We start from the raw sequence: 14236 nt of genomic DNA, 5'->3' as shown, positions 1-14236 counted from the left end.
AGAAATGTCATCTTTCAAGCTACCTTAGAAATACGGGTAATAATAAAATTGATTAGTAATAAATATTTGATTTCATAGACTCTATCACACGATTCAACTGTTTTATAAGCTAAAAATAGTGCTGTGTTCTCGATAATGTCCCATTTTCTTGCTTTAATACTATCCACCACTGCTTGTACAGAAGAAACAGCCACGATCAAATTCTGATTTTTTTTCTTCCTTTCTGCCAGGGTTTGTCACCAACTGCTTTACCCCCCAGTCCACAGAACGCTGGATCTGCAGGGAACACTCTGCAAGATTTCTTAAGGTTGAAGGCAAGAAAGAGAGTGAGTGAGAAAAGAAAGGAAAAAGGCTTACATAGAGAGGCAGGTCAGAGAGTCAGCACTTAAATAAGTTTGTAACAAATCCAAAGAGGAGCGAAGACACCTAAGAGAAATGTTCTTTCCTTTGGCAACATGGTTACCAAAACATTCATATACAAAAAAAGGATTTTATAATTTCACCCAGTGGTGTGCTGATGAATGTTTATCAGCCAGCAATCTACAGGGGGGAAAAAGCCCCAATTTCTAACATATTGCTGATTTCTGAGGCATAAATACTCCCACTAGGGCCAATTTCAAGCTACTAACAAGAAGTTAATGAACATGGAGCTGGGAAGAGATGTGCAGTAGCACACTATTAGGTGTGTTTCTACCATACAGGCACAATAGATGTAAATAATCTCAACAGCATCAAAGATAGCAAAATGTAGTATTTTTGAGTATAGCATTTATTACTTTTGTCCTTAATACGATTAATTGTCAGTGCATCTCATTAAAATTTTTTTTTTAGACACAGTTTCTTGCTATGTTGCCCAGGCTGGTCTTAAACTCTTGGCCTCAAGTGATACTCCTGCCTCAGCCTCCTGAGTAGATGGGATTACAGGTGCACATGACCTGTGCATATGCCCAGCTCCATTTAATTTTTAATAATGGCTGTGTTGAGCAACCAGTTTGCAAAAATTCTTGAAAATCTAATAATCTGCAAGCCTATACAAGTCGGCTCCAACACACCACACATAAATGGGTGAGAGGAAAGGAAAAATCAGACTGAAAACTATCAAATTATATTTACTATGCTGTTTAGATAGATAGGGAGATGTAGTAATAAACTAAAGGATTTTTAGAGTTCCAGCAGTGTCAGAAGGTTCTGCTTATTGTGTCCTCAAAAGTATAAAAAAATTCCCAAGAAAATGAGATGTTTCAAAGGACTTTAGAGACACAGATGTGGGTACTTATAATACAGGTAAATGTCCTGTATACATTTTGGGGAGCCTAACAATCATTTAATTAGCCTAGGGCTTCATCTCCACACCTGCCCAAAGTGCTTAAGTGGTAGCTCCTTCACGATCCTGGGCACAATGAATCCCTTACTATCCATGGTGATGGGGCATAATTTTATAAGGGCTATCCTAAACAGATTCCACATGCTTTACAAGCTAAATGGAATAATATCTTAATTATTTTCCCATTAACTTGTTTTATTGCTACCAAGCAACTCAGGAACACTCAGTTACTAAACAAATTCTGGATTGGGCCCACCTTCTGCCTGGGTCAGCAATCTCTTTAGCTCCAGGTGTCACCAACACAAGGGATGTCACCATTACAAGGCTCAGAATTACAAAGAAAAGAAGAAAAAAAAATGAGTTGTAAGAAAGAGAGGGGAGTAGGAAGGAGAAGAGGGAGAGATGCCTTAGGCAGTGTCAGAATGCCACCAATTACAGCCTTAGGCATTGATAGTTATCAAAGACTGGTGAGCTTGAGCCAAAGACTGTAGTCACCTGTTTCCTTAGTTTAGCATTGAACTGTTGCACTGCTACATTAAAAGATTAATGCAATCATCTCAGTTGTACTTTCACAGGCTTTAGCTTTGAGATGAAAACCATCTGGATAAGTGATAATTCAGTTTTTTTCCTGATGTTTGCATATGTCTGGATGGATCATGCCATGCAGACAAAAATCTGTATAATTAAACTGAGTGTTCATATTTCAACCTGTGATCTTGTTACATGAAAGGTAAAGCAATAAATGCTTCTAAAATTTGCCTAACTGATGCAATCATTTGTATCAACGACTTCATTAAGGTACAATTACTATTGTTTTATTAGGAATGTACTCTTACTAAAAATTTAAAAATTTCCTATCACATCTGAAAAACTTTAAAACTGCTTTGTAAATACTTATCCATTGGAATCATGTTAAAGATTCAATCTATGTTGAATAGTCAGTAAACGTGGGTGTGCTAATTTATTTTGCTATCTGTGAGTCTGGATTGAAGCTATATTAGTGGGTCAATATTACAAGTATTTTATACTTATTTGCTAATGCTGCGTTAGTGTCAAAATGCTGTCTTGCTTTATGAAGATGACATTATTGATCTTCAATCAGTGGAGCATGTGCATTTAGTGATTTTTTTCTGGAATTAAGGGAGAATTTGTGCTAAGTTGGTCACATTTTCTCACCCAGTGAAAGATTGGCAATATTGACTTCTCATGTGGTCAGCAGAACACTTCTGATGTATTTAGCCTAACTCAAAGCTATGCATGTAAACAGAGATAGGCCTCTATCCTAATCACAGTTATAAACACATATTATATACTAAATTCCTTTCAGTAATTAAAAAACATGTTTATGTAAGAAAGCAAGAAAACCCAATATGAAAGTGGTTAAAACCATTTTCGATTGTTGTCACTCTCTCAGATCCGCATCAGTCCACATGTCAAGTTGCCAGAGGTGCCCACGAGCAAATAAAACAATTGTATATATTAAAAAATCCAAGATAAATAAGTAGTGCTAAAAAAGAATGACAATTAAATTATTAGTTGTGTGGTGAACGGAAATGAACGACCTTTGATAATATGGTCCCCACGGGGAAGGAGAGTTTTTGTTTGCTTGTTTGTAAATGGCCACCACGTGGTGAAACTTCGTTTCTTCTTGCAGAAGTTTACCTTCGGTCTCCTTCAACTCTCTTCTTACGAACTAGGTAAGAAAGAAGGGAAGCTTTAAAAAGATAAATTGAAGGAATATTCCTTAAATTCTAGATAAATGATAGTAATCACACAAAATAGCAATCTCACATACCTGAGGATACAGTTAGCTTAAATTCCAATGCTCAACCATGACAATAAACAGAAATGAAAAAACCAGTGTCTGGTGGAGTTTACAGTTCAATATAGGTATGTCTGATAGGTACTCACATGTTAGAACTTTCCCATTTCTATGGAGTAGAAAGCCCAGCACAGACCCAAGGAACAGCGCACTCCTAAATATCTTCATGGTCATTTAACCACAGCACATCATCTTTGCAGCTTCTGTGCAAGTCAATCCCCAACTGGCTTTAATTAACTCCTCAGGTTAACACAGTCATAACCTATGAATTCTGATTATGGGTTGAAAACCACGAGGAGCTGCAAATAGAAGTTCGAAGTTTCTAAACATCTTCTAAGGAAAAACTCCTAAGTATCAACCTTCGAGGAAGGTGTGATTCAGATAGCAAGCAATTCAGAGACGAGTTTCCCTTAAACTGGTACTTAGGATCAAAGAAATTGCCCAGACTCCCTGTTTCCCAGTTTCTGCAACCCTCTTCTTCCCCCTTTCACCTCCCAAACGCAGGCTCTTCTGGTCGCTAGGAAGAGAGCCACTTAAACCTTCCTGCACTTGGCAAAAAGGTGCCCTGGCTGTGGTCTTGCCCTAACTCTTCACTTTAAAAAGCCCAACCTGTTCCTGACTAGGATGTGGGAAATTAGACAAAAGCTGTCGTCCACAGTTGCCACTTCTTGGGCTCAGGATCGCCTCTCCATTTCCTTCAAATCTCCTGTTTGGCCGTTTTTCTTTGGTCTCTATGTTGTTCAGTCATGGACTCAGTGTGCTCTTCCTAGGTGCCTTTCTGACTGCTACTTCCACCCTGCCCCAAAGCCCTATTTGCTGGCCTACCCTTGGCCTCCCCCTGTGCACCCCGCATCCCACAGGTAAGCAATGCATATGCCCAGGCAGCCTCTTGATGCCATACACTGCACCTTGGCTGGGCCTCAGGGTCTCGGCTAAGCATGCTGGGCAGGGAATTGGACATTAACCTTCCCTTGCCTCTTCTAGTTCTAACCCTTAGCTTCTACCTTGTCCACTATCTGAATCCTCCTCATGGCCAGCACTGTACTTGGTGGAACACCTTGCTCAGTTCCCCTGTCCAAGGTCTGGCATTCTGTCCCTGAACCTCAAACTAGAGCTGAAATCTGCTTTTGCCTAACTGACTGCTTGCCAAATGGACTTTCGGCTCCTAAATGTCCTTTTGCCACGCTGCTCCAGGTGGCTGGGATTTCCCCAGACCAAGCTTTCCCAATCTGTTCCATCCTTCTGTCCCATGATTGACCAGGACATGCCCTACCTCATCATAACAGAAGAAATGCCAGGGATCCTCTGCACAATGTGGCAACAGGAAAAATTAAAGAGGGCTAACTGAAAAATCTACTTGTAAGTTTATCCTTCATAAGGTAGCTCCATTAGTCTATTTCACCCGTAAAGTACCAAACTATCAGATATACCCATATTTACATCTAAGTACCAAAGCAGTCAGAAGTCAAACCTAAGTAAACTGGGAATTTCCATGTCCCTGTGTCCATTTTCTGGTGCAGATACCACAGGGTGATTACATGTAAGAAGTAAGTAAAGCAAAAGCAAATACACAAAAGAAATCAAGCAAAAATCAACGGCCGTGCAGAAAAAAGAACAAACAGTTCTTTTTGAGAAAATGTTACGATAAAATTTAAACACTGTGAGAACCATGAGTACTGCTATGACCATAGGATACTGTGCCTTTCATGAAGGACTAAGTGACACCAAAGGCCAATGGAATGTTATCTGTGAGATATTATATCTCAAGTGGAGAAGAGAAAGCTCATCATGCTCTTCTGTTAACAGCATATATTATGGCTGCATTACCCAAGTCATTGTTCTTTGTGATGGCAGCTGCCACCCTTGTTCGTGGCCCTTGCTTGGTAAACTGATATCCAAACTTGAGGATCCTTGAATTCTCCTCCAGCATCTGGGCAATTTCCATCTCTACAGCTGTTCCCAACTGCTGCCTCTGGTTGCCGGTGCAGACACACACACAGGACAATCAGAAAGGAAGAGGGACAGTTACTTGCACAGGAAAGATACATGGCTACTTGTTGGGAAAAAAGGCCAAGAGACAAAAAGTTTCAAATTAAAAGGGTCATCATCACTTCAGATGTTTTCTCCCATACAGTCATTTGAGTCCTGCTCCCTGTCTAGAAGCAAAATCCAGCCGTCAGCTGAATCTGCTGGTGTCCTACGCTGAAGAAACTAAGCAAGTCATTAATGAAGGAAAGGATAATTCCAGAAATAAAATTAAAGAAAAACAAATATTTGGTGTTTCCAATTCACCCATATCTGTGGTTAAAAACAAAAGGTATTTTTAGTAAAACTGTCTTATAGCAGTCAACCCAATTACTAATATTAATTCTAGGATCTATATCCCAAAATAATTAAAGATCATCAACCCATGGGCAATTCTCTCAGCAGTAAATCTCATTAGGAGACCCTAAACAGGCTTTCTTGTGGTTTGAACCCATGCCCATGAGTCAGATGAATTATCAAACACTGAAGGGGGTTATTGGGCTACAGAAAAATCCCCATCTTGTTTGTGTTGGTTTGTTTGAGACATAGAATAATGAAAAAATAAAAAGTGGAATTTGTTGTTTTTTTTTTTAAATGGGGGCGTGTAAGTATAGGAATTTAAAATTAAATTTAAGGAACATAGTATTTTTTTTTACAATATAGTCATTACTTTTTTAAAAAATAAAAAGTACAGGCTTATTTAGAAAAAGCAAATAAAAAGGCATATAAAATATAAAAGTCACCTTCCTCCAACATTCCAATTCCTCATACAGAAAGCCAGTTTGGCATGTATTATGTAGTCTTCTAAGCATTTTCTATGCATTTATACATCTACACAATTACGGGTACATCTATGTTTTCATATAAGTGGATTTTACTAGTGTGTTGTTTTGAAACATCTTTTTATTTTTTATTTGACATTAGGATATCTTTTCATGTTGGTAAATATACATTTACCCCATCCTTACAAAGAGCTGCATGGCATTCCATTGTGAAGGAGCATAATTTATTTAGCCAGGCCCTAGTGACTTACTGTTACATTGCTTTTCATTTCCCCTATTCCAAACAGTGCTGTAGTGAACTTCCCTTGCACACACAGTATATCTTGGGGCATTTCTGCAAGTGTGCCTGTAGGGCAAACTATAGCAGGGTCAAAGGGTAAGCATGTTTCAAGTTTTGATATATTACAGACTTACCCTCAGAGGTTATGACAATTTTTACACCTGCTAACTGTGTATGAATGTTACTGTTTTCCTTCTCCTAGCCAAATGAAATATTGTCAATCTTTTTAATGTTTGTCAATCCCTTTGGTGAAAATTTATATTTCACTTGTATTTATTTAATTGCTTTAATTTGCATTTCTCAAATTATGAATAAGAAAAATTAATTTTCTTATGTATTTATATTTATTTATTTTTTTTTGAAACTACCAATCCATGCCATTTGCCCATTTTTCTACTAGCTTACAGTTCCTGGGTTTTGTTTTTTTTTTTTGATTGAGTTGTAAATTTCTTATATAGAAGAAAATTAGCCCTTTGTCAAATGTTCTGAAAATACTTTGCTTAATTTGTCTTTTGACTTTCTTTTTGATTACTGGAAGGATTTTTTTCTATTTTCCTGTAGTCAAATTTATTAATCTCCTACATTGTATGTCATGTTTAGGAAGCCTCTCTACTCCTGATTTCTTCCATTTGTTTTATGATCTCATATATTTTAATATTTAAATCTTCATTTCATCTGCAATGAATTTTTGCATCAGAATGAAGATAGATACCCAATTTAATTTTGTTCTAAAATGCTGGCAAATTGTCCTACTATCTTTTATTTCATTCTTCCCTGATTTGAAACACTGACATGTCATTGCAAAATTCTTGGGTATACTCAGGTTTGTTTCTGGAATCTACTCTTGCTCTGCCAGTCTATTTTTGTGCCAGTTCCATGCAATTTTGATTATTGTGTAACACATTAAAAATATATACCTTTTAAATTTGGAAAACTTAAGTATGGAATGGATGAAGGAGAAAAGTTTATACAGCAACCTTTGTGTCCCAGGTAAGTTTTAAGGCCTAACTCTTTGCCCCTCTCTTTCTTGTCATCCAGCAACCTGTTAAACAAGTTTCTCCCCAAGAACTTAACACAATGTAATATTTCCAGTTAGACAATAACAATTATGGGCATTCATATTGTGGAGATTAGTGCTCTAAGCAATGTGGGTCTATGGGAGGGAGTAGCAGCTAAAAAAACGTTAAAGGTGCTGACCTCAAAGTTTCATGAGCAACTTTAGCAAATGACACACACTTTAAGAACAGTGGGACTGTATCAAGGAAGGAGACCTGGGCCAGAGTTGGTGCGGCCACAGCTATGGCTCATGCCCCCAACACCTATATTCCCAAGTGTCTGAGTCCCTTCTCTCCAAGTAGCTGGCTATTTTCTCAGTAGTTTAAATTTTTGTCAGCACCCTTAGAGTTACTTTGTTTTGTAACAAAAGGCAAATCCACACTTATTCCTCCTTGCTTTGGATGTTCTGTTTATATAGATGTCAACTGTAATTTCTTTAGGGTTTTTTTTGTACTGAACCTTTGACGACCTTTTGGCAAAGTAGTAAAACAGAAACACCACTTCCCCTTTTATAATATTAATTGCATAATTAATATGCATAATTATAATTCATAAAATATGGTATAGAAAAATAGAAAATACGAATAGAATAGCTTTTATTTTTATTTTTTGGGGGGCAATAGGGGTATGCTAATAGCTATATAAAGGATTTAGAAGCTGAAGACAATTATATTGGTGGGGAGGAAGGATTGTAACATAGGGCATGTTTCTTTCTCAGCCTAGGGCTTTTTTAAAATGATCTCTCGTATTTCCACTTACTGGGTCTTTTCTTTTTTTTTTATTTGAGGTCTTTTGTGCTACATAAATCCAGGATAACAATAGCGTCAAAAGTTCTTATAATATTTGCATTTATCTTCTTTTTATATGTTAAGTCACTAAATACAAAAAAAGGATAAGCAAACGTGTAAGCATACATGTCTTCAAATCACCTTCTGTTTTTTTCTAAGTGATCTCTTTTATTGACTCAAATTTATTTAGCAGTTACCCATCTGTTTCTTTAATATGCATCACTGGTTGTTCTTCTCACTGGGCGCACCTGATTAAATCATTACACATTGACCTGGAGCCCGGCCACAGCGGCCCGCCCCCGTGTGCATTCTCCCTGCCCTCACTTTGGTGCACCTGCCTGCTGCAATCTGCTGAATTGGTCTCAGCTCTGGGCCTGCCTGAGGAAACTGTCTTAGAGATCATCTCATTCCAAACCCTTGACTAGACAGATGAGAAAACTGAGGTTACTTCTAACAGTTTATGAGTCAATCAACAAAATCTGGATGTAAGACAAGTTTTGACTCCGAATTTCCTCATTCTTTGAATAAAGCAAATAATTTTTTCCAGTTCCTCTAGAAAATCTTGATCCTCCTTCTTGTCACACACAAGTGAAGAGAAGCCATTTTGGAAGCATAATGGAGGACTAAAGTTGAAAAATTACACAAATCTATATTCCCAGGTGGCTGAGGAGGGGTGTGATGAGGTTGATTAGAGGGGATTTAAGAGAGCAAGTTCTTTGTATCTCAGGGTCTTCTTCATATGCATTATAAAAAGCTGCTCTATTCTAAATTTTTGGGATTCCGGCTCATTCACTAGGTATAGGGTTGCTAGATTTAGGAAATAAAAACACAGAACACTCACTTAAGTTTGACTTTCAGATAAATAAAAATAATTTTATAGTATAGTATAAGGATTCCAAAATATTTCATGACACATACTAAAAATTATACTTTATCTGAAAGTCAAATTTAACTGTATTTTATGCAGCAACCTTAGCTAGGTGGTTTCTTGTAAGGAACTAGGAACACAGTATTTGTGACATTATTTCAGATATGGGGTTTCACAATGGCCTAAACCAATATAAAAAGTTAAATATACTTTAGAACAAGGTATCTGCTTCTGTCTTAGATCCTTTGGAAATATTTCCTAAGAGCCCTCTTAACTTTTTCCTGATACTAGTCTATTCAACAAATATCCCTGAGCTATCACTTCTTTTCACTCACTTCATATTTCTCTTTAGCTTGTTTCCCTATCCCTCTACTCCCTGATGCCACGTCCTTAATTTACTGGACATACACCAGGACATACAGCACCTAGCTTCCCCTAGGTGTGTGGGGCCACGTGTGGCACATCCCGGGCGTGCCCTCCACACCTCTGCACTTGGGAAAGCTGCTTTGGTGGTGCATCCCTCTGGCAGGGTGAGAAGGAAGAAGCTGCTGTCTCGTTGCCGGGCTTTCCCTGCACCTCTGGCCACAAGTCTCAGGAGGTCAGGGCCAGAGCACCTGCACTGAAACAGCCTGCTTGTCCTGGTTAGCAAAGATGGAGGGTAGGCAACATCAAAGTGGTTTTAACTGATCAACACTTAAGTGCACATATAGCAATAACATTCATCAGGTGTCAGGTAGATGTGGGGGGGGAGGGGATGGTATATATCTACGTAATGAGTGCGATGCGCACTGTCTGGGGGAGGGACATGCTTGAAGCTCTGACTTGGGTGGGGCAAGGGCAATCAATATACGTAACCTAAACATTTGTACCCCCATAATATGCTGAAATAAAAACAAAAAAGATGGAGAGTAGGGCTTCCATAAAACTGCTGGGGGTCTCTAGGCTTAGGCAATAGTCCTGGGTGGCACTCTGGGGTTTTATCAGACCTTGGAACCTCTGGAGCAGGGAATTTCTCAGACATGGCCCCCAGACATCTAAAGGGTGTTCTGATCACCCTTCCTCTTCCCCCATTGTCCCTCCTACCTCCCAAGGGAAATGCTCACACCACAAGTCTCTGCTCTCTCTTCTTCCTGGACAAGGGTCCATGTCAGAGCCCTTTCTTTTCAAGATATAGTGTCTGACCCCTCAGATTCACTGGAACCCCAATGTAGAGACTCCCCTGTAGGCAAAGGAGCCTAGGACAGCATCATGGCTGATAGCTGAGAGTTGTGGGCAGGAGCCAGCTGAAGCCAGCAGAACAACTCCCAAGGCATTGCAGGCTGATGCTGGGAAAAAGAAATCTCCAAGGTACAGGAAGTGGTGGCTGTAGGGAAAGGCAGCTCCTTTGGCTGTAGGTGGGAACCTGAGAAATGCTATGGCAGAAATGAGATCTTGATCACACTGCGGGTGTGGCCTGCTACTCTGACCCAGACCATCTTCTAGAACTCTGATTCCTTTAAACAGGCTCTCTGTAGCCAGCACCCGACTGCAGGAGCCTGGGTCTGCTCTTTTGGCTCTGGAAGCCTCTAGCCAAGGACAAGAAATCTGAGTCTCTGCCTGTGGCCACCTTGCGTTCTCCTTCTAGCCACTGTCCCAGTGAGTGCCAAATGCAAGACTAGGACAGGACTGAGCTGAGAGTCAAGCTAAAAGGCAATGATGATGGCTGAACAAAGCAGCTGGTAACACCTCTGATGCCTGCCTAGCTTAGGGCTGAGAGGATGTTGGCTCTTTATTTCTCAGGCTGCCCTGTGTGCGTTGTTTAGTTAGTAACATGCACACTCCTCATGGGCCAGAAACTGTTACAACTTACAGGACAGCCAGAACACCAAATCAAGCCACACACAGAACTCTGTCTTTTAACTCGCTCCTGGTGGCATTGTCCCCTCACTGTGTACCCTGTCAGCTAGCTCTGCCTGCCCTGCCTTACCTGGTTGTCGATCTTGATCTCTGTCAAGGTGTCATTTTCTTTCAGTGCCTCTACCAGGGCCAGGATCCCAGTTCCAGTGATAAAATTGGATTCTATGTTTAGACTTTTCAAGGTCTTATTTACTTTCAGCATATCTGCAAAAGCCTTATTATACAAAAAGAAATAACCGTTAGGGTTTTTAAAGATTAATTTACTAAACTCCTCACCTCCAAATTAAATACAGGTATTTTTTTACAGCACTTAAAGGAAAGCTTAGTCAAATCATACTTTCACCTCTAAGTGACAAAGACGATAATTTAAAATTGCAATAAAAGTAGTTTAGTCCAGTAGTCCACACTTACAAATTTCACATACTTGCAAAAGATTTTGTTAAAAAAGAGACTGACATATGATTACCAACTGTTTTTTGTTAAGAACATTTAAAAAAAACTCATTACCATCTGTTATTATTGATTTTTTTTGGAAAAGACATTTTAACATTAGGTAAAAAGTAGAAAGGACATAATGTCAGAATTACCTTATTTTTTTCCCATATATGAATGGATAAAAAAAAAAACTACCACTGACTAGCACTTAGGCACTACTGATTTACTTATATTATTTCAGAGCCTCTATAAATCAGAATTCCTAAAAGATAACTTCTGTAACAAAATCATCACTTAGAGTGGCAAACCCACTGGAGACTCCAGTTTGAGACAGTGGACTGTACACGTTCTACCCACCTGCTCCCCTTCTCTCCCAGAGCTTCCCACCACCATGAAGAAAGTATACACTTTTTAAGAGACTGGAACTCTCACAGTGCAACAAAACAAAACAAAATGCCATTATCTTGAGGAATTGCTAAAATACAGAAAATAGAAAGATTGGTGGAGAAATTAGCACAAAGAAAGTTATTGCCTGAGATGCCAGAGGTAGGTACCATTTGGGGCATTTCACTGAAGAACTGCCTTAGCAAGAGATGAAACAGCTAGAGTAGGTGGGGGGCACACCACCCCTCCCAGCACCTTCCTGGAAAAAGAGAAGCTGCCGGCATGACTATCTATGGAAAGTCTCCTAGGAAGAGCCTAGTGACGGTACCCTGAGCAAGGAGCAGTGCAGAAACCGGGACACCTCCAGACCTTGCACCAGGTACAATGTGGGAGAATGAGGGGAAGGCAGTTCTGCCAGGAATGAAGTACAGCAGTCCCCCGATTCGAGGTTTCAGTTACCTGCAGTCCACTGCAGTTGGAAAATATGAAATGGAAAATTCCATTCAGAAAATAAGCAATTCGTAAGCTTTAAATGGCACTCCTTTCTGAGTAGCGTGATGAAATCTCACGCCCTCCTGCTCCCTCCACCTGGGATGTGAATCATCCCTTTGTCCGGTGTGTTCACGCCACATACAATCCTTGCCTGTTAAGTCATCGGCATCGCCTGCTCCTGACATCCAACCATCAACATCGTCATGGCTCAATGATCCAGAATCACCTGAAGCAGATGACCCTCCTTCTGCCGTATGGTCAGAAAGTCAAAAGTAGCCCATCACAATGTCCACGTCATTCAGCTCACTCCATTGCATCACGTGGGCATTTTATCATCTCACATCATCACAAGATGGGTACATACAGTACAATAAGATATTTTGAGAGAAAGAGAAGCCATCTTCACATAACTTTTATTATAGTATATTGTTGTAATTGTTCTATTTTCTTGTTAGGTATTGTTAATCTCTTACTGTTGACTAATTTATAAATTAAACTTTATCATAAGTAAGTGTAAGAAAAAACATAGTATATATAGGGTTCCGTACTATCCACAGTTTCAGACATCCTCTGGGGGTCTTGGAACGCAACCCCCATGGATAAGGGAAGACTACTGCATACTGAAATGTACCCTGCCCTGAGCGAAGCCTTCATAATTGTGGCAACTGCAGGGGACTCTAGGCTGCCTGCCCGCTCCTTACACACACGACAGAGGAGACTATGGGTCAATTCACCTACCTGCTGAAAAAAGCACTCATTTATTCATTCAAAAAAGACTACTTGTTAGGCTTCTGCGGTGCTCCGGCAGTAGAAAAAACAAAAATCTCTGTCCTCAGGGAGCTTAATATTTGAGCAGGAGGGCAGAGTCAGTAAATTAATAAAATATATACATAAAGCTTATCAGATGATGACAAGTGGAGAAAAATAAAGGAGCCTCCTTTTTAAGGAAGTGGTCCGTTGGTGAAACAGATCTACTACAACTGCAGAAGAAATTATTCTAGTTTATACAAACCAAGCTCATTCTCCATTCAAAAATATGAATGGTCAACCAACAGTTGCCAGACATATTAGGAAAATCAACATTACCAAAGAGAAAAGCCAGGTTGACCAAACAGGATAATATCACAGAAGGAACAGAAATAAATGTAAGAATTCTAATTATGTATTATTCTCTACACCTCCCTTAAGAAAAGAAAAGGTGGGGGCGGGGGGAGGAGAAAGAGAGAGAGAAAGAAAGAGATATTACATCCATAAAATAAATACTGGCTATTATTTTTTTAAGAAGAGGAATAAGAAAGCATTTTGAAAATTTTAAAAACTACATTGAAATAATAGAAAGTAATAGGGCAGGGCACGGTGGCTCATGCCTGTAATCTTAGCACTCTGGGAGGCTGAGTCCGGAGGATTACTTGAGGCCAAGAGTTTGAGACCAGCCTGACCAAGAGTGAGACCCTGTCTCTACCAAAAACAGAAAAAATTAGCTGGGCATGGTGGTGCGTGCCTATAGTCCCAGCTACTCAGGAGGCTGAAGTAGTAGGATCGCTTGAGCCCAGAAGTTTGAGGTTGCTGTAAGCTAGGCTAAAGCCCTGCACTCCAGCCTGGGTGACAGAGCAAGACTCTGTCTCAAAAAAAAAAAAAAAAAAAAAAGATAATAGACATCCAAAATGAGCATGGCTGAAGAACAAGTGGGTGACCTAGAAGATAATGCTGAGGATATTTCCAAGGATGTAGAGTAAAAAGACAAACAGATAGAAAATATGAGAAAAATATTAAAGAGATATGGAGGAAAGATGCAGAGATTCAACATTCCTCTAAGAGGAGTTCCAGAAGGACACCCAAAAAAAAGACAACAGAAAGGACAAAATTATCAAATAATTAATAGGGAAAAACTTCCCAAAGCTGAAGAAAGTCATTTGTCTGAAAGAAATCACTACTCAGAATGAATAAAAAAGACTCATAAATGAACACACAAGTGAAATTTCAAAATTCCAAGGGAAAAGAGAGAGCGATCACTAAAAATTCCTAGCAAGAAAAAATAAGTTACCTACAAAGGAACAAGAATCAGACCAACATTAGTCACTAGA

At 39.4% G+C, this 14236-nt stretch overlaps 1 protein-coding gene across 2 annotated transcripts in view; it reads right to left on the bottom strand.

Moving 5' to 3' along the window:
* Positions 1 to 2696: 2696 nt before the first annotated feature.
* Positions 2697 to 14236, bottom strand: part of TMOD2 (tropomodulin 2) — a 46164-nt gene continuing 34624 nt past the window's right edge. For both annotated transcript variants that reach the window (XM_045529278.1, XM_045529286.1), the window contains exons 8-10: positions 10912 to 11055; positions 4974 to 5118; positions 2697 to 3017 (exon numbers count right to left, since the gene is read on the bottom strand). In XM_045529278.1, coding sequence (XP_045385234.1) covers positions 2983 to 3017; positions 4974 to 5118; positions 10912 to 11055 — 324 coding nt within the window. In that variant the 3' untranslated portion in view covers positions 2697 to 2982. The remainder of the gene's footprint in view (positions 3018 to 4973; positions 5119 to 10911; positions 11056 to 14236) is intronic.

The sequence above is a fragment of the Lemur catta genome, chromosome 1 (genome assembly GCF_020740605.2).
Source record: "Lemur catta isolate mLemCat1 chromosome 1, mLemCat1.pri, whole genome shotgun sequence".
Classification (NCBI taxonomy): domain Eukaryota; kingdom Metazoa; phylum Chordata; class Mammalia; order Primates; family Lemuridae; genus Lemur; species Lemur catta.
Note: the sequence above shows the minus strand (reverse complement) of the source record. Positions and strands in the feature narration are given on the sequence as shown.